General features: G+C 36.8%; 1 protein-coding gene across 5 annotated transcripts in view; it reads right to left on the reverse strand.

The window, feature by feature from the left end:
• The window catches only part of LOC135224043 (uncharacterized), an 81,219-nt gene that overhangs the window by 38,279 nt on the left and 17,211 nt on the right, over positions 1–25,729 (reverse strand). For all 5 annotated transcript variants that reach the window (XM_064262969.1, XM_064262965.1, XM_064262985.1 and 2 more), the window contains exon 2: positions 2,947–3,146. In XM_064262969.1, coding sequence (XP_064119039.1) covers positions 2,947–3,146 — 200 coding nt within the window. The remainder of the gene's footprint in view (positions 1–2,946; positions 3,147–25,729) is intronic.

Here is a 25,729-nt window from a genome sequence, read left to right on the forward strand (position 1 = left end):
ATCTGGGGAACAAATTCATAAGGCCCTTAAGAACAGATTGCTGGCTACACCTATCTTGATAGCAATGTCTTGATAGCTAAAGTAGTGAATGTATGAAAGTGAGAATGTTGGTTTTCTGTATATGGTAAATTTGTATTCTGTCGTGTTTCTGATTATTAAAACATCAAGAGAAACACTTCAAGGAACAAGTACTACCAAAAATGTACGGATTTGGGAGATGGATTCTGCAATTGGATCCCTTCCCTCTCACATAAGATTTTCCTGAAGGAAAGAATCACCAACACGAAAAACGACATCTTCGTACTACGCAGAGTGATATATGGAAGTCAGTTTAATCTTCGCCTCCTCACTACGGACCACATATACAGGTATCTGATTTCATTCTGTACCGACATTGCTACCTATAATAGCGTGACTCATTCTCACAGACTTTTACGCAAGTTAAATAACTTAATAAACAATAGTACATGGAATAATCTTGAGCAACAAGACAAAGTTTTAAACTTATACAACATAGCCCTTACTGTAAATCAACGTTTAGTTTTAAATCTAGGCTTATCCTTTGCCCTTATGCCAGACCGCAGAAACAATCTTGACTTCTTAGTGGCTTTTGATGAATTCATATCTGACAGAAACTACAGCCGTGAAGAGATATGTTTAAAAGGTGTGTTACTAAATGCTTTAACTGACCTAAATAAGAAATATCCTGTTCCCCGTAGATTTATGATAGCCATCCGCTCGCTAAAAAAGTTAGATGTTATAATAAGTAGATCAGACAAAGACGGCAAAATGGTAATAATGGACAAAGACTTCTACCTCGACAAAATCAACCAACTCCTTTGCGACACAAACACTTACAACAAACTGACGAAAAATCCCCTCCAAAACGTCCCCTCAAAATTTTTTCGGAAAGTAAGATTGATTGGCCAAGACAAAAAGAGTATTGAACTATTAAAGAAATTTAAAGTAATTAATCCTAAACTCCCCTACTTTTATGGCCTTCCAAAAACTCACAAAGACAATCTTCCATTCAGACCCATCGTTTCATGTGCCGGAGCTTTCAATTACAAAATTTCTAAATTGTTAGCTGGCCTCCTTTCCCCCTTTTTAGGCACTTTTTCTCCCAGTCACATTAAACATTCGGAAGATTTTTGTCACAAATTCAGAGAAGTACATATACCACTTCACAACATAAAACTTTTAAGCCTTGACGTAGATTCCCTATTTACAAAAGTACCAATACAGGACGTTCTTCAGTTTTTGAGGGAAAAATTATCCCACTATTCAGATCATTTCCCATTGGCGCTTAACAAAATAATAAAGTTAGTTGAATTATGTGCATCTTATAACGTATTTTCATTCGGGGAATCATTCTATAAACAAAAATTCGGGTGTAGTATGGGTAGTCCTTTAAGTCCTGTTTTAGCCAATCTGTACATGGAATACTTTGAAACTACAGTAATAAATGGAATAAAACCCAAAAACATGCTGTGGATGAGATATGTAGATGATATTCTAACATTTTGGGATAATAGGTGGGGAAATTTTAATGAATTCCTTTCAAAATTAAACGCATTAGTGCCCAGCATCAAATTTAAAATTGAATGGGAAACAGACAACAAAATTCCTTTTCTTGATGTTTTAATAATCAGAGACACGACAGAATACAAATTTACCATATACAGAAAACCAACATTCTCACTTTCATACATTCACTACTTTAGCTATCAAGACATTGCTATCAAGATAGGTGTAGCCAGCAATCTGTTCTTAAGGGCCTTATGAATTTGTTCCCCAGATTTCCTGGAAAAAGAATTTGAACTAATTCGTAAGCAACTATCGTCTTTAAAGTATCCTGACCATATAATTGAGAAAGCAATTCACAAAGCAAACGTAATTTTCTACCGACTCCCTCAAAACAAGACCAAAGAGACACCCAACAATACAATAAAAATTCCTCACCTGGACAAGATTAAGACAGTGACTCAGACCCTCGGAAAATCTAACCCTTTTGCATTTACTTACCCAAACACCTTAGCCAAATCCCTGATTAATGTCCAACAAAGGACATTCCCCAAAGAAACAGGGGTTTATGAAATCTCATGCCAGGACTGTGACCAATCTTACATCGGATTTACAGGAAAATCACTTTTCCAGAGATTAATACAACACAAACGGTCAGTTAGGTATGAACAACAGAACTCAGCTATTTTCAACCATTAAATGAACATAACTATAGAATAAACTGGAATTTGTCACATAAAATTTATAGCAGCAACTGCCGGTACAAGTCAAATGATGGAATCGGCCTTAAGAGAGGCAGGTAATGAACATCTCAAAAGGAGCATGGGATTCAGATGTGATCGACAAGGTTTTCATTCAACCAACGCTTAAGAAGGTTAAAGGAAGATTATCAGCGGGGGTGACCTAAATTGGCTTTCCTGTGGATGGATCTCTTGGTATAAATAACACCTTTTCTGTAAACTTTCTCATTCACATATATGAAGAGAGACAGCAGTCTCTGAAATATAGTACTTTTCTCTCTATATTTTGGTGTTTTTATGGGCTCCTTTTATTAGATGGAATTCTGTTGATACAGAACATTTTTACCAGTCATATATATATATATATATATATATATATATATATATATATGTATATATATATATATATATATATATATATATATATATATATAAATGTTTATTGATGGATCAATGGTATCCTTACTTAGAAATGTTGAATTATGATGAAAAAATACAAAAAGTTTAGGAGGATATTCGCTGTAACCAGTTACGATCAGCGCAAAGTTAATGTTAACAATAAAAATCAAGGTAAATTTTCTACTTGATAATTTGGTGTTGTGATACGATACGTTGTTAGACATGAAGTCTCCTACCCGAAAGTACAGCCGAAAACCAGCCCATTCGCCTTCTCATGACCTACCTGTCGTTTTCTTGGGCTCTCCGACATATCGACGTAGTAGGGGCGTAACTGTTTGATACTTTTGAGTGTGGGTGGCGGCCGGCTCAATCTGAGGGTGGGAGATGACAGGCGTTGTTGGAGAGAGTTGGAGAAAGGAGTGGAGAAGAGTCTTGCGCCCATCAGCATCAGCTCGATGGACCCATCGTCATCTGATAAGAAATCTAGAAGAAAACAATGAAATAAATTTCCACGCACTGTCGCTTCATAATCAATTTGAGCATGAAAGCGTGTAGTTGGTGAAGAGCTGCAAACCTAATCGGGAATGATGTCATAAATTGTGAATTTTAAAAAGAAACTGTAAATCAAGTCTGGAATTGTCAAAGAAAACAAAATTGAACCGGCTTCTGACTCATTAAACGATAGCGTGAAGTGGGCCCAAATGTAAAAAAAAAAAAAAAAAAAAAAAAATTGCATGAATAAGACCAACGGCCTAAAAAAAGAAATGTACGAAATTGGTCACATATTGTTCAAAGGTCAATTGAAAGGTCATTGGTCGTTAAAAGAAATTATGAGGTTGGTTATAGATTGTAAAAATAAACCATGAATTAGTCATAATATCTAACCTAGAAAGCGTGAATTATGTTATGAATTTTAAGAAATTGACATAATATATATCATAAATTGTAAAAGGAAAAGAATATTTCATAAACGGTAGAGGAAAAGCACGAATTAAGTAAGAGGAAAAACAGATTAGATCACAGAATTTTCAGAGGAAAGAGAGAAATTTTACATCAAGAAATGCATAAAAGAAAATTAAATAAACTGAAACATGAAAAGCGTGATGAAGACTTGCATGGTAAAATATACTAGATGAATCCCGGCATAATGTGCAAGAAAGAATAATTTAATCCTACACCGTAAAAACAAAGTATGAATTAGACCATAGATAGTAAATATAACTCAACCAAGAAAAATATAGATACTCTGAGAAGTTGAAAAGGAAACTTGCTGATAAGAGCAACATCAGTTCCTTAACTACCAAGTAATTGGATGAATGGCCAATCGACTGAGGAGGCGACCGATCAAGGCAAAGAATTACATTCGAAAGCAGCAGTCGGTAATTACTCCAGGTAACTCGCAGCATAACGTGCACAGACTTTACCAAGGTAAACATGCATTCCAGAACCTACAAAGAGAGTAGTGCAAAGATCAACCTTTCACCAAGGATACTGAAATGAGATGAAGTCTTTATTGATTCAAATCTAAATGGAAAACTGTGTCTGGTTTGTATGACCCATAAAACAAGAGGACTCTTGGTTGTTGAAGGAAATGGTCAACATAACAGTCACTCTAAGTAAGAACCTTCTGCGACTAACCGGATCTACCAGGATAAATGAAATAAGAGCCTGATTCTAAAAGTTATTTTTTCCTTTAAAAGGAAACTCTTCTTATTTTTCTTAAAAAGAGAGAGAGAGAGAAAGAGATTTGGTTCGTAAATAGTGAGAAGACTAACTTTTTACCTACGGTTCCAATTCCGAATAAAAAGCTACATTCAGCGTAACACTGTTAATGAAAATTCTCCGAAGACGGCTTTATTTCACCATGGAAGCTAATTGGATTGAGTGGATATCTCCTGCTCTTATTAAACTTATTTATTTGACAGCATTGAAAGTTGGTCGCTTTCCTCTCCCTTCTCATACGTAGCACGAACACAGAGAAGTCCTAATGCCATCGGGTAGTACTCTTTTGCTTCTGGGGTAGAGAGATAAGAGAGAAACCATGATTATTCCTCATTCTCTTTCTTCACTCATGTTTGAGAGAGAGAGAGACTCAAACGAACCCATTTCTTTATCTATCAGAAATGACATATACAGCATTACCACAGAAAGATTGGTAATAATAGTAACAAAAAAATCTTATCCCGTGTGAAACGAGGGATGAGTAGAGCTTTTTATGATCTCCACTAGTCCTTCATCCAAGACCGTAAAAAAAATGAATAACGAGAAATAGATGGTATTCGTTATCCCGTCGTTGCAGTAGACTCTGATAAGCGTCTAGGACTGTAGATATCTTTAATTGAACATTTCTGTAGCAGAGGTCAAAGTCAAGTCAAAGTCGAACGGCGTTTCGGAGATGTCTTGTTGCCCAAGAGACGCGGACGTAATCCGCGGGGGTGGATGTCACCTTAAAAAGCAAAGATTGCGGTGTTTCTAGTGGGAACGCAGCAGACATGACGTCAATTCTAATTTTCGCACTAAGAATTCGATTTGTGAAGTCATTTAATCATTCTGCATCGTTCCCGTTTCAGCCATCAGTGTCAAACACCAATGAGCTGTATATGTAATTTGTGATTCTATACATGCTAACGAACGAATGTGCCATAACTATATATATGTAGACTAAAATAATATTCATAAACATAAAAATAAGAAAATTGACGGGAATTCGAAAAAGGCAAAGAATTTTTTTTAATGAATTAAAGGGATGCATAGTGCAACAAACGCCGAGTCTAATAGATGCGTTACACCAAATTACTCTGTGTCCACGTGCTGCAGAAATGAGTGAGATTCGTTCAGAAGCCGTACAATAGATATACGTGTGTCTATTGGAGGCCAGTAGGATTACGCTACAGAGCTCGTAATTAACCGATATGACGCGTCGCAAAAAATGTATTTTTAGTTGCTAAAAGACTATTTGTGAGGAAAATTTCACAAGACGGTGGTAAGAACAGCAATGCTGTATGGTACGGAAACAGCAAGCATGAGAAAAGCAGAGCAGAAGAAGATGGATGTGGACAGAAATGAGAATGCTTAGGTGGATGTCTGGGGTAACAAGAGTGGATAGGATCAGAAATGACTACATAAGGGGGTCAACTAAGGTGGTGGAAGTATCAAAGAAAGTGCAGGAGGGGAGGCTGAGATGGTATGGACACCTGTGAGGAGATGAGGACCACGCTGGGAGACATACTATGGGAGTGGAGGTGCAAGGAAGAAGAAAGAGAGGGAGACCAAGAAAGAGATGGAAGGACTGTGTGAGAGAGATTTACATGAGAAGGAATTGATGAGGCAGAAGCGGCAAGATAGAAATAGATGGAAACGGCTCATCCGAAACGGCGACCCCATATAAAAATAAAAAGGGAAAAAGCTGGGAAGAAGAAGAAAAGACTATTTGTGATACTTTTACAGTCTTACACATATTGTATTTCATGCATGTAGACACGCTTGCATACATACATACGTAAATATGTGTGTATATATGTATTTGTTACATATATATATATATGCAATATAAAAACAACCGTATTGTATATGAATATATACGTATATCACATAGCCTAGGGATGCACTCAAAAGCTTTCTCGCCTGCCAATTAAGAGGAAGGTCTTTGATGACCACAACCAAGGTACTACATAAAATAAAATGGCGTTGTTTCCAACCTCACCCCTGAGGACATCCTGAGCAATGGAAGGCTAACACCTTGAGGCTCTGACCCTCTAAACGGAATGAGCATATGGGTACTGTATTTATAATATATAGCATATAATATATATATATATATATATATATATATATGAGTTATATCAGATTAACGTGATTCATATACACACATCGAGCTACAAATGTCCTTTAATATCTAATTCGCTCTGCCTCGGAATTAATATATTTTCATATATGTTTAACCGAAGGGGAATTTTTTAGTCAATAAGAGATTTGTCGGCTCCCGGGCGCGAACCATCGAAACCAACAAATCCAGGACGACAGTGAAGCTTTAACCCACACCGCCACCACAAGAGGCTATAAGTTTATGCCGCCTCTCAACTACAAATACCTGTCGCTCTCAGGTGTTCGTTGTTATTAGAGTCGGCATCCACCCACCTCGACCTCGGTAACGTTGTAGTCCTTTTGTCTGCACGTAGCCATTATATGAGTCATATCACATTTTCATGATTCATATACACACATCGAGCTACAATTGTCCTTTAATATCTAATTCGCTCAGCCTCGGAATTAATATACTTTCTTATATGTTTAACCGAAGGGGAATTTTTTAGTAGATAAGAGATTTGTCGGCTCCCGGGCGCAAACCATCGAAACGAACTATCTCTTACCGACTAAAAAATTCCCCTTCAGTTAAACATATATGAAAATATATTAATTCCGAATCAGACGACAGTCATGTACACGTGTTTAATTAAGAAACTTTTCATGTTGTCACCAACATATCTTCAGTCTGCAATTGAAATTTACAATTAAAATAAACTTAGAAATTACAATAAAAATTAAACAAACTTGAAAATTACAATAAAAATTAAAATATACTCAGAACATTAAAACAGAGAAAGAGAAGAAAATTACCTATTCATAAAGAAAGCTTTGAAAGAAAGCTGAGTGACCAAAAACGGTAAGGTCTGCACACAACACCTCATCTCTCTCTCTCTCTCTCTGGCGTGAGGTTTACGTTGTGTGCAGACCTTATCGTTTTTAGTCACTGAGCACTTTCTTTCTTTATGAATAGGTAGTTTTCTTCTCATTCTCTGTTTTAACATTCTGAGTATATTTTAATTTTTATTGTAATTTTTAAGGTTATTTTAATTGTGAATTTCAATTGCAGACTGATGATGTGTTGGTGACAACATGAAACGTTTCTTAATTAAACACGTGTACAAATCTGTCGTCTGATTGGATACCTATTCCTTTATATATATTATATATATATATATATATATATATATATATATATATGTGTGTGTGTGTGTGTGTGTGTGTGTGTGTGTGTGTGTGTGTGTGTGTGTGTGTATTTAACATTTCCTAATGCCTCTATGCAATCACCTCTTTATCTTCAGGACCACCCAATTGGTTCACCACTCTGAAATCGTAATACATGTTTGCCTCTCCATGAATGCCATAGAATTCCAAAAAACATCAAACCAAACACTCCGCTAGAATAGTCGCTAGTGTCGAGGTATGCCGTTCAGATATCACGAGTTCGCACCTTCCCCAAGGCGATAAAGAATCACTGGCTCTGTATCATGATTGGTTACTGCTGCAGTGTGGGGTCTGCGGTGAGAGGTTGAAACCAACATTCTTTGGAAGCTTGAATTTCAAATCAATGACCCCTGTATGCTTGCTCCATGTGAATAGGTTTCACCTACTGAAAAAATGAATAAATTGAGCCATCCCCTGGCAAGACCCATTGCACTTATAATCCCTCAATCCATAGTGGTTCCTAGTCTTAGAATAGTACAATACAAACCAATGTTCGGTATTACCTTAAAGGTAGCCTTATTTAATATTATCGTCTCATCTCATTCCCAAAGAACTTCCCCTTGGTAAATGGGAGTATACAATCTGCTGATTTATGATCTCGGTCTTGCAATGGCTTTGAAGTTGCTTCCAAGCGGTTGTTGTCATGTGGACAACGAACCTTGCAAAGAGGGGCTTTCATGTCTCTTAGGAACAATGAAACTTGTAAACCACTCTGGTTTTAACCCTTTGGGTACCCAGGGAGCTGGTGGTGTTCTTTATCACTAAGGCAGTCACTCAGACTCTCGGCAATTCTTTCTCGCGTGGTGCCTTTGGTATTATTCCATAAGTGATGATTCTTTGAAGGCCATCTGTTTCCATCAGAGGTGGGGTGGGAGTCACACATCAGCATTTTGTTGATATGCCTGAAAAGCCTCTATTGGAGGGCCTGAACGTTCATAAATACTGAGGTTGTTCACTATGAGGGTGACTATGAGTTGGACGTGATCACTGAGCAGTGACCATCATATTGCAGCACCCGGGATGAATCTTTATATTATTCATACTGTAGAATGAGGTTTTGCAAAGGGCTTCTGGGACTGTCATAGAAGCTAGGTCTTGTGAGGCTTCAAGGAAAATCTTCCAGATCTGTATCCAGTGATATTTCTTTGTTAATTTACATTTTTTTTCTGAATCGTGAGGTTGTGTTAATTTTCATTTTTTATGGTTTTGTTTTTAATCTTCAATTTTAGACTGTAGTTTCATGGCATACCTAGTATAGCCTTCATGATAACCCATAGTTAATGGCCGAAACAGCTGTCGGCATCAGAATGAATATATGGACAACATAGTAGGAGTTTTAGACCATTTTCTTAGAAGATGAGATAGATAACGGAAGTGTTACCTCAAAACCTCAAAATAAAAAGTGAAACTATTATATAATTAATATATATATATATATATATACTATATAAAATTATATCTATATATATAATTATATATGTAACAAAGTACAAAGTACTGAAATAGATATGTTGCGAAATGCAGAGCACCGGTTAATCCTAGGAAAAGCAAGCACGCAAGAATACTGGCTAAAGCAGCGTTTTCCGCCTATTTTTACCTTTCCTCCGCGTAATGGAAATTCGCGATGCGTGAGAAATCTAAATGGAACATTGAGAGAAGCAAAGAGAAATCGTCATAGATGGCGCTAATTTCATTTAACAAGTTTATTTGGCCTCAGAGTTCTCTCGGGATGACGAGTGATGTCTGTTGACAACACCCGACCACTCATCGATACTAGTTTCTCCTGAAGGGCAGTTTTGAGCAACATCCAACAAGCAAATCCATTTGTCGGATGTAAATAATGTAAACGTTGACTAACTGAAAACATTATATTCTACGTAAATACAAATGCGACAGATTTTGTCTCGGCAACTGTTGTGATAAAACTCTGAAATTCAACAGAAAATTGCTGTAAGTAACGTGTAAAAAGACGGAATCTTTTCGATGATAATCCATGAACTTCACAGTCAAAAAGATGTCTCCGGTTTATGTAATGTTTCACAGGATATAATTATTTCTTTCATAATCCATAATCCTTCCAGCTGTAGCGTTTTCGAGTCATATCCCACAAGAACGAATTATTTTGATGATGATAATCCATAATCTTTCTAGGTGAGATTTTAAAAGTAATATATATATATATATATATATATATATATATATATATATATATATATATATATATATATATATGTGTGTGTGTGTGTGTGTGTGTGTGTGTGTGTGTGTGTGTGTGTGTGTCACAAGAAACCGTAACCGTGATAATGATAACTCAGTACTTCAGGTGAGAAGTCCAGAACTTTACCATTTTATTTTCATCGTAACTTCTTCAGTAACGAGAGAAAAGAAAAACGATGCACTTTGTTGTGTTATATTCTGAAGTTTCACGAAATCCGGCTTCACGCTCACATTTTGGACTGCGCTTTTCCAGTTTGTTGTGCATTTTTGAATTTCTCTCGTTGTCAGTGTTGTACAGTTTGGTATTCTAAACGAAGCCAACGCTCTGAGTGTGTGTGCAGAACGGAATGGACGTGGTAAGTGCGTAAACAAACGGCCGCGGGAGATTCTTAAGTGTCAACATTTGGAATTGCGTCTTAATGGCTTTCTTAGAGAGAGAGAGAGAGAGAGAGAGAGAGAGAGAGAGAGAGAGAGAGAGAGAGATAAAAGCACCGTTTTTCCATAAAATCAATAAAAAAGAAAAAAAAAATAGGTGAAAGCGGCCTGAATGCCAAATATTGTTTATCGTGAAATAATGAAGTTCTGCTTCCGGTGAGGCCTCATAATGTTTGTGATCTGGTGAATTCATTGATGGGTGTGTTTTGGCGTTTGGAAATTTAGTATATCTGTGTATCATGTATTCTTAAAAAAAAAATTCTAATGTTACCAATGATGAAATCTTATTTGCGGAGTTAACGATACCGATATAGAAGCGCAGTTTCCATTTACACGGTTAAAACTAGTTGAATGAAACTGGTTGGTAAGGATCTATAATCGAACTTTTTTGGGGGGATGCATTTCTTGAGAGCGTTTTTGTCTACATCCGTTCAAAAAAAAAGGAAAGAAATGAAAGAAGAAGGCGAAGAATAACAAGAACAAGGGGAGAGAGAGAGAGAGAGAGAGAGAGAGAGAGAGAGAGAGAGAGAGAGAGAATCTATATGGCTCCTTGCAAATTGAATTTTGATTTACCTTTTCAAGGAAGACGGAGACAAAAAGGTTTTGTTTCCAGATGTCATGAAAACAAATCACTTTTTTTTTCAACGAAAAGAGGAAGAGAAACCTAAACTTAAAATGTTTCCCCTGGACAGAATTTTACGTTCTCTCTCTCTCTCTCTCTCTCTCTCTCTCTCTCTCTCTCTCTCTTCTAAGTTTAAAAGTGGAAGAAAGTGGATTGGCGTTGAATTTCGATCGAGGAATACTCTTTCCCAGGTGTGCATTTTGGAAGAGAGAGGGAGAGACAGAGAGCTTTTCACCCGTTGCGGTCTCTATATGGTAGACTGCCGAAATTTAATTTTCGTGGGCATGGGCCCAAGACTGTATTGTCGTAGTACACTCCTGTCCTTTTTAACCTCTGACGAGCAAACATACACATATGAATACTCACACACACACACACACATATATATATATATATATATATATATATATATATATATATATATATATGTGTGTGTGTGTGTGTGTGTGTGTGTGTGTGTGTGTGTGTGTGTGTGGAAAAGTGAGAGTCAGGGAAAGCAAATGCATCTATGTATATGCACACACACACCCATACACAATTTATTTAAACATTAACTTTTGTATTTTCCTTACAAAATTCAAAGAAAATAATGGGGATGGAATATCGAATAAGATTGTTACAAGAAATACGTCTTTTCATTGCTTCTATTTTTTTTATTCATTTCGTCACCTTTTAACCTACGTCATTCTTTACCTGGGCTCTAGGACACTTTTTTTTCCTTTCTTTCTTTCTTTCTTTCTTTCTTTTTCTTTCTTTCTTTCTTTCTTTCTTTCTTTCTTTCTTTTTGACAGCCTTGACGCACCAAAAAGTAAACTTTATTTCCCTCTCACTCTTGCTGTACCTGTTGCAAGCAGAGCAAACATTATTTAGTGACGGAAATGAGTGATATGGTGTTTTTACGCGTAAACTTGCGGAGAGAGAGTGAGATTTTTTTTTCATGTCTGCTTAATTTTTAATGTATTTTTACTTACATATCTTAGATTAAAATATGTCTTTACATAGTGATGTCGACCCACAAACAGAGAGAGAGAGAGAGAGAGAGAGAGAGAGAGAGAGAGAGAGAGAGAGAGAGAGAGAGAGAATCTTAGAAAATAACGTAGCTATACTCAATTTTAGAAATTTTGTGGTCCACTCCCTAATAAAGAATTTATGTACGTATACATCACAAATTTTATTTTTGGAAGATATCTATTTATCTTAACAAGCAAATCAGCGAGATCATTCTGCCATTGAGTAAACAAATATATTTTCTCATCTCTTTATGAAACAACAGCATTAGCGAAGAGCATCGCTTACGTAAATCACAAAACGTGAGCCTTGCTTCTTCCTAGCTCCTAGTGCCCGAGCCAAATTTTTGCAGTGAACGGAATGTTTATGGTATTTGGGTATGAGTGAGGTATTTTGTAGCGTACCCATGTACTCCAACCTCTAAAATATGTACATCATCTACTTTACTTTAACACTTTTATTCATATGTAAATAAACTTAAGCGTAATATTAATAAAGAGTCAACAGAAATAACACGTTCTGTGTGACGCTGGTTTCGATCCGCGAAGTTCAGCACATACTCTGGGACTAGGCTTATGGCTAGCAACCTCATCTCACAATATTTTCTCAAAAACAGAAAATTAGCACCTTTTAGAGCCACATCCCTTTCAAAGGAAAAAAACAGTACTTATGATATATTATATGTATATATATATACATATATATATTATATATATATATATATATATCTATATATATATATACAGTATTTATATATTTGTGGGATATTTTTTATGTATGCTGCTTATGCTAACAATATATCATTTATCTGAAAACCTTGAATAATTTAACGCGCTCATGTGAAGCCAGAGTAATTAGACCAGTATGAGGCATTAATTAATCAATGAACTTCCTCTATAATGGTAGTGAGACACAGAACAGCCCACTGGTTTTTGTATGGCATACAGCGTTCATTAATACTCTACAAGCGCTACTCAGAATAATAAGTAAAGAATTGTTCAAAGATAATTAAATCATACTCCTTCGGATATCTGCACCTTGAAAAGACTTGGGTTTTAGTTCACTTACATACGAATTTGATCATCTTTTTACTCTTCTCTAGCAAGCTGAGAAGCTAGAGATGCTGTACATTTCATAGATGAAGTGAATTAGTCCCCTCAAGATGTATTATTTTCTGGATAATATGAGGCAGAAAAACGATATACTGTTGATCGCCGTGCCTTGACCTAGCCAGTGGCGGGGGCGTGATCCCCATAAGTAACACTGAATACCCCTGTCTCCTTAATCTGCATACCACCCGTAGATTGGATAGCCTTAAGCATGCACGGTCAGCACTTGTTCTTTTTTTGAGCACCCTTGTCTCTGTTGGTAGCCAGAGGTCCAGAATATGCCTCGTACTACCTTTTGCTCTACCATTATAAGGGCAACTTTAGACCTTACTTAGGGCCCTTTACATCACACTTGTAACAGATTTGCTGAAACGTAAAGCACAGACAATTCTTTTAGAATCTGTCACTTGCGTGGCAAATGTCACTTGCGTGGCAAAAGAACAGAAACAAAGACACAGAAAAGAAATATACATGCGGTAATCAGGCAAATAAATTCTAATGTACTCAGCGAGAGGAAAGACAGAGTATAAACTGCTATTTAACGATTAGTACCCAAGGAAGAAAGGCTTTGGCTGAAAGTCTATTGATAGGAAAAAGCACACCCCATCGTTCTCTTCATACCCTGTAGAGTGGACTGTAGGAATGAGGCTTTTCATGCGAATCTTTGCGCGTTGGGTTAGTTCGCAAACCAACAATCAAGTTATTTTGATAATTAGTAACGGATATTGTAGAGTATTTTTTAGCGCGTGTACTAGTAATTATTCTCTCTCTCTCTCTCTCTCTCTCTCTCTCTCTCCTCTCTCTCTCTTTCTCTTATCCTACTTATGAGAGCTCAGTGTTAACAATCACGAGTTCTTTATTGTGAATGCAAGTGGTCTGGCGACAGTAGTCCGTTTCAGAAATGAAAAGAACATTTTACCAATTCTTTGGAACTGACCCAGGTAAGGCAGAATCTCTGCAAAATGCGTCTGTGAGCAAGTCTCTCAGGGCAGATGAAATGCGTAACTAGCAAGAGATGAATTGTGTCTAAATATGACGTCAGCAGTGACGAAATGCCTTACCAGTAGAAATATTTTGATGTGATCCTAAATTAAGAGAATACTAAGACCTTGACTAGTTATGAGTCAAGGACTTAGTATTCTATTATTTTTGTTTTTTATAAGGCGTGTGTATGTAAAGAGACACGCATCCATACTTGTATGAAATATATAGAACTATGCCTGTTTGCTTTCGAACCGGTTTAATGAATTGACTAGAGTTGATGCATTTTCATACTTTTTCCTTGGTATGCTGCAGGAGAATGGATAATTCTCTCTCTCTCTCTCTCTCTCTCTCTCTCTCTCTCTCCAATCTCCAATCGAATCCTCTGCCCCCCTCCTCTCTTCCTTGGTTCTCCTCTCTAAGTAGAAAGTAACCTATTTACGTTAAACGAAAACCAGACATGAAATAATGGATGGAAATTAGAGCTGAAGAGATACAGCACATCTCATTGTGGGAACTTCTTTACATACAAGATATGTGACACGTGGAATAAACTGCCACCAGAAGTTGTAAACAGCAACAGAATGGAAGAGTTTAAAAGAAAGCTGGACAAAATCATTAGGACGCTGTGAATAAACTGTAAAACTTGCTCTTAGAAATAAGAGAGCACACGATGTCCCCTCGAATGGACTAACAAGTCTTTGAAACATCCTAATCCTTGTAACTCTCTCTCTCTCTCTCTCTCTCTCTCTCTCTCTCTCTCTCTCTCTCTCTCTCTCTCATATAGCTAGGTAAACTGTAAGTAGCCTGGTCGGAAGATGCAGTCAGTCCTTTGCTAGTGAGACTGACCCTGAATGTTTTGTTGAGCTATTCACTGATAAAGCTATTCAGAGTCCGCAAACTGCAGTGTTGAAATGGAATAAAGGTTATTCGACCGTGACTGTGGAATGCTGCCCATTCAGAAATTCTACGGGATTTATTCCATTTCCACCCCCAGCTATGGAATTCATAGAAGCCAAATGAAGAGGCGTCGTTACTTCGTTGTGGCTGAATACTTTACCCAGTGATCTCGGCGTTCTTCTCCTGTGTTGGAGATGAAGAGATATAATTAGATATAATTGACATTAACGTCTGTGGCCCCAGTCGTTGCGGTGCCAGATAGCTCCGAATTGAGCCATCTATCTACAAACATACCTAAAAAAATTCCCGGTTAACCTAGATACATAATTGAAAATTTATTATTTCTCTCTCTCTCTCTCTCTCTCTCTCTCTCTCTCTCTCTCTCTCTCTCTCTCTCTCTCCGGTATATAATGGAAACAAGTATTAGTTTGAATTGCAAATGACCATCATATTTTAAATTAAGCATCTGAGATAGATAGCATATCGACACTTTGCTCCAGTGAAATTATTTTACTATGATTTTGTGTGAGTGTGTGTTTTTAATCGATTTTAATCATGTGATAATGTTGTGAAAGTTTTCGACACAAGATTTCATCCATTATTCCGCAGTTGAACAATGATTAGGTTTTCGCTTGGGAGCTAAGCCTTGTTTGATTCTTCAGATGACAATGGAACTTCTATTTCTAGCCACAATCAAAGATTTCTAAGTAAAGGTGTATTGCGTTTGTCATTTCTAGTTCTTTTATGCTCTCAAAAGAACTTTAATTCGGGATGCTGAACAATGGAATCACAGACATAACTAATGTTTTTTGTTTGACCTTCATAGCGCTCTCGGAAAATACTGAAGACGTGTAGCGAGTGAAATATTTTAATGCACTCGCATAAAAATAACATCTTTCTTTGTCTGCACAAACACACACAAGCAGGTAATGAAAAGACATTCTTACAAGTACTGGCCTTTATGAATTCTAGCCAATGAGAAACGAAAACTGTTCTCTTGCAGTGATTGCTAACATCCTCCTTGAACCCAAGTGGTTGTACCAATGTCCCGAGCTGTAACTCCGGTGCAATAATGGTACACCTCTCTGGAATTTGCCTCCGAGGGAGAGGACAATCGGAATTCCGCGTAGCTGTACTCATAAGCTTTGGATTCCCGTATCGCCCGAGGGAGTCATTACTCGAGAGTGATCACATACAGGATTCTGTTATTATTATGTTATTCAGAAGATGAAACCTACTCATATGGAACAATCCCACATGGGCCATTGGCTTGAAATTCAAGCTTCCAAAGAATATGGTGTGCATTAGGAAGAAGTAAGACAAGGTAAAGGAAAATACATAAAGTAGAGACCCCATTTATTAAAAAAGGAAATCATAAATTAATAAATTAACAAATAGAAAAAAGCGTTGTAAAATGCAAAGAGAATAGTATTAGGGTGGTAATGTACTGCACTTTCGCTTGAACTTCTGAAGTTCCAATTGCGAAATTCCTCTGGGAGGCAGTTCCACAGTCCAACAGTGTCAGGAATGAAGGACCTCTGGAACTGAGAAGTTCGACAGAGAGGAGGCACATTGACTGCATATTGGTGCCGCTGTTTAGCGAATCTGGTTGCTATCGGCAGGTAAAAGGGGATCAGGAATCAATTATGGATGTGAAAGATCTCTGTTAAAATACAACTTATGAAAAAGTGACAAACAAGAGGCTATCCGTCAATGGTCCAGTTCAAAACTGCTACTATTAGGAAACAGATAAATTTTTGGGAGAAGCAGACATCCGCACCGAAGAACAACATTCTAGTAAAAGGAGTACAAATAACCATCCACAAGTCTGATCGTCTTCTATACACACACACAAACACACCCATATAATATACATATATTATTATATATTGCTATTTTCAAAATGCATATATCCCCTCTTAGACTGTATAAAATGTTATGTAGAATTGTGCAACATTTTTTCAGATTCCTAGATAGCTTAGAGATAGGATGTTTTAAATGTGTGTTCAGATTTCGCATTACATAATGTAAAAGAATATATATAACGTAGAATGTAGAAAGAGAGGGAATATCTTTGTCCGTTCAAAGTTAGAATTGTTTCAGTAACTTTTCATCTCCTCGAGATTAGAGGAACTCCAAGATCTCCGTTTGCTTTCCTAATCTGTCAACACGTTTGGTTAGAGACCTCGAGTCTCCATTGTGCTTTGGGATTCTGTCATCACTATGATAAGGGACTTCTGCTTCGATCTATCGAGTCGAGTACGTGTCTTTTTTGAACAGACTGGTCTCGTACGCGTATGTCTTTGCCGAGTGCCACGTGCACATTTCACATTTCTTTGTAAAGTTGTGTCAGATTTCGAAACTTCTGGAAGAATTGTGTCCCGAAACGTTTTGTGTCATCTCCCCTGTCCAGCTTCCGTAAGGGAGAAGTTTTTCATTCGGGCGTAGATTCTCAAAGCGATCACATCTCTCTCTCTCTCTCTCTCCCTCTCACTCCCTCTCTCTCCATCGCATAGCACTTTTGGTTTTAAAGTAACGTAACGATTTCGTACTTATTGAATGGTCACTCGTAATCTGTAAATTTCAGCTTTTATATTTCTTAGAGTTTATTTAGTGTTATTTAGTGTTTTTTGTGGAATCTGAACAAACATTGTTCTGTAACGGCGCCTGGTTTTGTGAAAGTGTGAAACAAGCCTGCAGCAAAGAAAGAAAGAAGTTGGTATATCAAAAAGGTAAAGTGTGTTATATTTTTATTAGTTGCAACTAATAACTGATAGGAACAGTGGTTAGGTAAAAACTAATAACTGATGGTTACAGTGGTTTGAGAGAAACTATTTACATTTTTACACATTGCAAATTTTTGTGTTTTGTGTTTAATCATTTGAAGTGATTTTTATGTTTTGTGTATTTGTCCATTTTCTTATTGAAGTGTGCCTTTTTATTTTATATTCTGTGTGATTAATACTTTTTGAAATTTTGGTATTATCCACATTTTTCTGTATTTTCATTTGCATTCACAATTTAATTGACTTAATTATTTTCATTAATTAATCGTTGCACATTTAATTAAATTTAACACGTGAATTAATTTGCATTTACTTAGAATTCTTTTCAAGTTTTATTATTGGTTAGCATGTGTGAATTAATTTCCAAATTTCAATTATTGCCTAACACTTTTGAATTTTGATTGAATTAATTTTCTTGAATTTTGTGATAAATTAATTTTGATTTAATTTTACTTACTTGATTCAAGAATTAATTAATCTTCACGTTGTTTTCAAGTAACAGTAATTTTCCCTGATATTGTGAATTTCACTTATAAGTTTTGAATTTAGTAATAAATTTTTGTATTTAAAATTTTTATAAGTGTTTTCATTTCTAAACAGTATATTTGCATTTGATTTCATTGATGTTAGGTAGAAACATAGAGTGGTAATTGATCTGTTTTCCTTCAATTAACTTGAAGTGACTTAGAACCAGGGGAGTACTTAGACTTCTGAAATTAGGGAAATACATAGACTTTTAAAGTAGTTGATGGAGTAATGTTACTCCATCAACAACTTTGATTAATTTAATTACTTACAAGATTACCTCACACCTGTTTTGATGAACTTAGTCTGATTTTCTGCAATACTGGTAAGTTGTTAAGGGATCACTGTTGCCTTTAGAGTATTCAGTCGTTTTAGTACCTGTGATGAGGGTTCAAGTGTCTGGCTTGTGTGAGGTAACAGTTAATGAATGGTAAGTGTAGTAACCAGATGCTTGGTACTTCGTCACAATATATTATATTTATATATATATAGTTATAAAGTATATATATATATATATATATATATATATATATATTATATATAAATTATTTGAAGCCAGATTAAAAGCTTGAAAAGGCGCGACAGTGCCAAGTTTTTTTTTTTTAGTCAAGGTTTTCCTCTGGCTTCAACCGATAAACTTTTGTGATTGTTACTCTTACGTAAATCAGGTGATTGGAAAGATGAAACCTTTGTACCTTCCGTATTGGTCAACCCAGCAGAACTTCCTAAACTGTATTCTTGATATTCAAAAAAAAAATTTTAATGCGAAATATTTGGTTGAACTTCGGAGTTAAGCTTATAAATTCTGAATGCGGTCTGAAGCCTCTCTGCTGGGCACCCTTTCCAGAATTTTTATGTAGAATATGTGGCATACTAAATCCAGGACCTTTCCTAAGAAAATCACCTACAAAGTTTGAGGCAGTTTAAGAGTACGGGATTGTATAAAACACTCCTCACGCACATACCATAATGATGACAAAAAAATGTGTTACCACCCAACTTTTGAAGGCGAATAGTTCCTCAACCGCCTTCCTTCCCAATTCAGTTTTACTAGTTAGATAATTTTGTGAAGTTCGATTCATTTGTATGTATGCAGGTATCTTTATATGAGAGTAACTGAAATTAGGAGTTTGCTCTTCACTAAAATAATAAAAGGATTGCTTCCTTGTCTAATATGCTTCTATCCCTGTCCGTAGAGGGGGGAGGGGGGGGGGGGTTTGGAGATAGTACCATCAGTGGACCTCATGCGGTGCACTGTAGGTATTACTTAAGGTTCTTTGCAACGTGCCTTCGGCCTCTAGCTGCAATGCCTTTCATTCCTTTTACTGTACCTCCTTTCATATTCCCTTTCTTTCATCTTCCTTTCCACCCTCTCCTAACAATCGATTTATGGTGCAACTGCGAGGCTTCACTCCTACTACACCTTTCAAACATTTTGCTGTCAATCTCCGTTTCAGCGCTGACTGACCTCTTAGGTCCCAGTGCTTGGTCTTTGGCCTAAACTCTATATTCAATTCTACATGTTTCCACGTCATACATTTCGTTTACCCTTTTACATTCTTCTTTCCCTCCAGCGCATCGGCGGAGACAAATGAAAATTGACCTCCGGTGGAAACATTGGCGGTTGATCTCGTTCTGGCTCTCTTTATTTCATCGCTGGCAACGGATTTTCATTACTCTATCGGAGATATTCTCCCGCTGGTATTTATGCCTCTCGTGATTACTTTAATAGCACCGCGGTCAGGTCTTGGCATTGTCCTCATCGATACCCGATACATACCTTTTAGAATACCAAAAAGACGGAGGCGGGAAAAGATCTCTTTGCACGCGCGCGCGCCATGCCCCCAACCTCGCGCTCTCCCCCTTCCAGTACCCTCTCTCATTATTCTAAAACCACATCATCCCCTCGCTACCCGGCGTAATGCTTCTTTTCGGCCATTGTTACTGCGACTCTACTGTTTTTTCTTCGCCACCTTCACCTAGTACTGCCACACCTCCCTGGCCCCCTCCCCCCCCCCCCTCCCGCTCTCACATACTCTCTCTACTTCGGACAAGAAGTACATTGATTATTATTATCGGGAAGTTACGTATCTTGCTTGCTTGCTTTCACTGAGTTAAAGATTTAATTTTGGATTTTGCGTTTGCTGCTTACGTTCAACTGCAGAGACTTTGGACATTTCATTTTGGACATTTCATTTAGATAAAAGCCAGTATATATAATTGATATTAAATTGAAGAAAATTACATGTTTCCTTCTGCATATATATTCATATAACAGTTTACCTTGTAAGAGCCGTTACGTGGTATGTCTTTATGTACATTTATGTTTGCTTACGCAAGCACCACTCTTTTGGTGATTTCTAGTACACCATAGACTCCCACGAACTAAATTGTATATAGCTCTGGCTATATATATATTATATATATTATATATATATATATATATATTATATATATTATATATAATATATATAGGGAGTATATAATTTTCCTCTTGGTTGTTAGTGTTGGGCGTATGTAGGTTTTTTTTTTTATTATGATTTTCAGGGAGTCTTTTACGATGAAATTACTTCGCTATTGTCGTTGTAGGGGAATAGTGCTGTCAGTGCATGCCTTACATTTGACCCTCAACAGCAAACCCTTTTGCCCCCTTTTGCTATACCTCCTTTCATATTCTCTTTCTTCCATCTTACTTTCCACCCTCTCTTAACAGTTGATTTCATAGTGCAACTGCGAGTTACACTTTTCAAACCTTTTACTGTCATTTTCTGTTTCAGCGCTGAATGGACTCATAGGTCCCAGTGCTTATCCTTTAGCCTAAATTCGACATTCAGTTCAGTTCAGTTCAACTCTGTCATTGCAGTTTCTTTTAACCTAGTTACCGGCAACTGCCGTTGTCTAATACCAGGTATGTATGTGAGCCTCTGTGTGTGTGCGTGCATAAGTATATGTTTCGCGTAATAGTGAATGACTCTAGAAAAGACATCGTTATTTCATGTTTATAGATCGAACACTTTATTGGAGACATCAAACACAGCAATTATTTCTATGCTCAAAAATCGTTACCAGTGCATTACTATTTATTTCACTGAACACTGACATGCCTATCAAATGTAACCTGCATCAATAAGCTGGTAACAACCAGTCAAACACCTTATTGGGTACTGTGCTTCGCTCAAAGCTCCACACTTCAGGAGATCGCCATCTGCCGTCAGGTTGCTCCAGTCATACCATCCGGCCGGCAGTTCCAACAGGAAGTCCAGAAGAGTGGGAATTGTGAATAGATGTAGCCCAACATATATATCTAGTGCGCATTATTAGTTTATTTGAATATATAATGCGGTTCAGTGTTTCCGAGGTAAGCAGCTATTTTTATTATTTAGTTATCCCTCATTTTTTTTATACGGGTCGAGTGTTGACATCTGTAGCCGTTTATAAAGACTACTCACTATAGTAAGTTGGATACAGTAATTTTCACTTGCAATGTACACTTTAAGGCATAATGTGTCTTTCAGGTGGACAATACTGTATTATACCTGTGTGTTATGTAATGTGTTAACAAATATTGTCGTTTCTATACAATAGACAGTAAATACACGCTAAGCAATAGTCGGATTCGAACTCATTTTTATATTATCCCCCCCTCCCCTTTATCCCGCTTTGCTATGATATATTGCTAATGTGACGTTTTCATGTTTTTATTTTTTTTTATTTTCAGGTACCCGTTTCCTGTGGGTACAGTTGTTTTCTGCCGTCGTAGTTTTGTCGGTACCTCTCTAAGGAGCGCGTCATACAATGTAAGTAGAATCACATCTGTATTTCTGTATAATGGTTTTGCCTTAAACGATACTTTGTTAGATGTAGGGTACATTTCCCCGGCGGCCTAGACTATGGCAGTTGCGGTTTTTTATGCAGTTTTACCTACTGAACAAGAATTTAAAGTAATATTTATTCGGACGACTGTAATTAACCACCAGGGGCCAGTACTAAACACGGCGAAATACATTGGACGCCCCAATCCCTAGTGGATGTATCCGTGGTTACGTTCCTTGCAGTCCGTGCGGAGTGCTTCTGTAGAAATACCGATACTTTTTAACAAGGCGTTACGCTCGAGGTTGGGGATCATGATTTAATTTGGTAGTATTTTGGCCAAGTTGGATTTTGCATTTTGACGTTTCGGCGTACTACCTATACGAATGATAAAAAAACGCCCCTTTCCTGATTTTTAATGGCCTGCTTTTTATAGAGTGTAGCGTTTACTCAACGGTTAAAGATTTCAAGGAAACTTCCGACAGCAGCTTAGCAAGGTTTGGTTTTTAATAAAAAAACAAACCATTTAAAATTATTTCCTCTGCGTGATTACTTTGTAACCTTGTATCTTGTCACAGCACGAACGAAAGCAGTTTTAAAACAAAAGGCTAGATTGTATATATTTAAGGAATTTAATGGGCGCACATTTCGTCGGCATTGTGGACTATCATAGTAAAAGAAGACTTGCTGTGAAGAATTTTATGGACCTGGCTTTGATATTTAGTTCATTTACAGGATACAGGATCATTTTGATGTTACTTTAAAAAATGAAGGCAGGCCATCTTGGATTTTAGGGAGAATCGGGCTCCGAGATTTATTTTTATTAAACTTATACAAACACCTGCGGGAACAGTCGTACCAATTTTATGGTTAACTACTTGAATAGGAACTGTGTACCCGAGTATGATGTTTTATTTCCTCTGTATTCGTTATAACACCATACAATTTCAATTGTTCAAAGTGACGCAGATTCGATCAGCTAAATAAAGTTTCGTGTCAAAATATCACTTTATCTCAAGCTTTCAGTGATGTATGAACGCAAATAGACGCGTAGACCGTGAGTAGTCGTGTAGCCATATTCTTAAGGATGGTGGAAAATGTTATTATTTATTAACGAGTTGGGAAAATGATGGAGAAAACTTTTTAGAAAGATCCGGATTAATGCTGTCATTCTTGGAAAGGGATTGATTGACAGAAGGAAAAAGAACACCGTTTTGAAAGACTTGCGCTCATCGGACATTAGTACATATGTTCGCGGTAATGAGATTCATTCGTGTTCAGCTGAGCTTTTTGGCAGTAAATTCCGATGTCTGAATGTAGCATGGTGAACAGGCATAGTCTGTATAACAACCAAAAATAATCCCTTGACAGAAGGACGGCTTCGTTTATAAACCCAGCATGATGTTCATAAGAAGGTAGTATTTAAGATTCCCAGAACTTTCATAGAAGCAGAGGTAAGTCAGAGGCGATTTTCCTCAAATATACATGACGTTTAAATTTTCCCAGAGCAGCGAACGGTACTGTGTTGTTATAGCGAAACTTTCATTTGGAATGTGAGTAGTTGTATTCTCCTTATTACTCAGATTATTTACATAATGCTTCTATATAAAAAAATTTTCAACTCTCTCTCTCTCTCTCTCTCTCTCTCTCTCTCTCTCTCTCTCTCTCTCTCTCTCTCTCTCTCTTTATAAGCACCATCTCAGTCAATGCTCCCTTAATGACTCATCTTCAGCCATGAAATATTTCAGTAGTCTCGATTTACTTATAAGTTATAAAAAAGTATTTTTATATTGTTCCCACTTCCATACTTATGAAAGGAGTCAGTTTTTGGTTTGCTTTGTTTGTCAGCAGAATTATGCAAACTGTTGTGTGAGGACTGTTAAGAAAATCTGACCTAAGTTGGGCAGCGTGATTGGCGACAAGTGATTTGATTTTGAGACAAATAAGAAGCACGTGACGAATTTCATTCAGTTCTCTTTAGACGAACAGTTTGTTTTTGCTCTTTATTTTTTTTGTATCCTAGGGGAATCTTATTGTTTTAATCAACTAAGACTCCACCACTAAGACTTCTTTGGTTGACGAACTAATTCTTTGTTGTGAACGAACGACTCTTTCTTAGAAATCACGAATGACTCAATTCATTTGTATTTGTCGTAATCCTCTTCTGAGATGAAATCGTTATTTAATGTCAAAAGATGCCACTTTCGAGTTCATTAACATTTGACCTGAGGGCTGCTTACCGTATCGCGCGTCGGAATTCATTCTAAGAGATAGTATTCACGTTAGAAATCTTGTGTTATTTCTAATCGTAGCCTGCAGTTTTTCCCATATCTGTCTTGCATTTTGACTCCCTGTATATTCTCCTCTTTTAATTCAGTGGAATTAGAGCATCATGAAATCGTTATATTGTAAATCGAATTCAGAAGTCTTAAATTATTAGCAGTTAGATATGAGTCTTAACTAATAAAGAATGTTTTTTACTTTGTAATTAAATTGTTCCTTGCCACTCAGAACTGAGTGCTCGTCATTTAGACTTAAGCACCGTGTGGACGGGGCTTTACGGAATTGTCATGTTAGGCATTACTTAAGGTTCTTTGCAGCCTCCCTTCGGCCCCTATAAGCTACAACCCCCATCATTCCTTGACTGTACCTCCGTTCATATTCTCTTCCACTATCTTCCATCTTACTTTCCACCATCACCTTTCAAACCTTTCATCGCTGAATGACTTCATAGGTCCTGGCGCTTGGCCTTTGGTCCAAATTCTGTATTCTATTCTTCTAACGTCATCATGTTCTTTCTCGAGCTTTTGTAATATAGTCTCAGGGCTTGTTTCATTGCAAAGGTATGTCGATAACCATCTTTGTTGTGACGCAGTTAATCAGTTGTTGAAAACCCAAACAGAGTAACCCCTTGTCTAGCTGTCGGTCAACATTACCTGTAACTAAAATATAGATCCGTAGTTTCTCTATGCAAACACACACACACATACACACACACACACACACACACTCATGGTTTTTAATAATTTCTGCCAAGCTTGACAGCTCATTAATTTTTGCATAACGCAGATCTATTTAGTTACTAAAGCGTTATTCCGTTATTTGCTCATGTCTCATATTCTGTGAAAATAAGTATTTAATTTGCATTCGTGACCTCACTGCCAGAACACCTGCCTGTTATTTCATGCTAAATAAATGGCCTTAATAAAAGCCAGTCATTAACAATTTTATCAGAAGAGTCAGTGAAATGTATTATGTATAAAATGTGCTATTTGTGTTTGATATCCGTTTTTATCTCATTATTTCCTTATAAATGTCGTTGGCCTCCTTTCTGAAATTTGAAATATTCTCTTGCGCAATAATGTCAGTTTCTCTTAATTTGATTTGAAAGGTTTCTGAAGTTTCCTGTTTCCGAATCATCCATCACTATATAGACTTTTTTTTTATTAATGGTCACGACTTTTATCTTTCTTTGTAACTGGACACGGAATTTTATTCAATATCACGAATTTCGAATTTTATCGGTAAACTTTCCGTTTCTCCCGAGAGTCGGTTTTTCTTTTGTGTTTTTTAATATTTCATTTTATTTAGAAGAAAACCACTTATAATTCGCTCACTGTTTCAACTTATATAATGTATGTATAT

The sequence above is a fragment of the Macrobrachium nipponense genome, chromosome 20 (assembly GCF_015104395.2).
Source record: "Macrobrachium nipponense isolate FS-2020 chromosome 20, ASM1510439v2, whole genome shotgun sequence".
In the NCBI taxonomy this organism is placed as follows: domain Eukaryota; kingdom Metazoa; phylum Arthropoda; class Malacostraca; order Decapoda; family Palaemonidae; genus Macrobrachium; species Macrobrachium nipponense.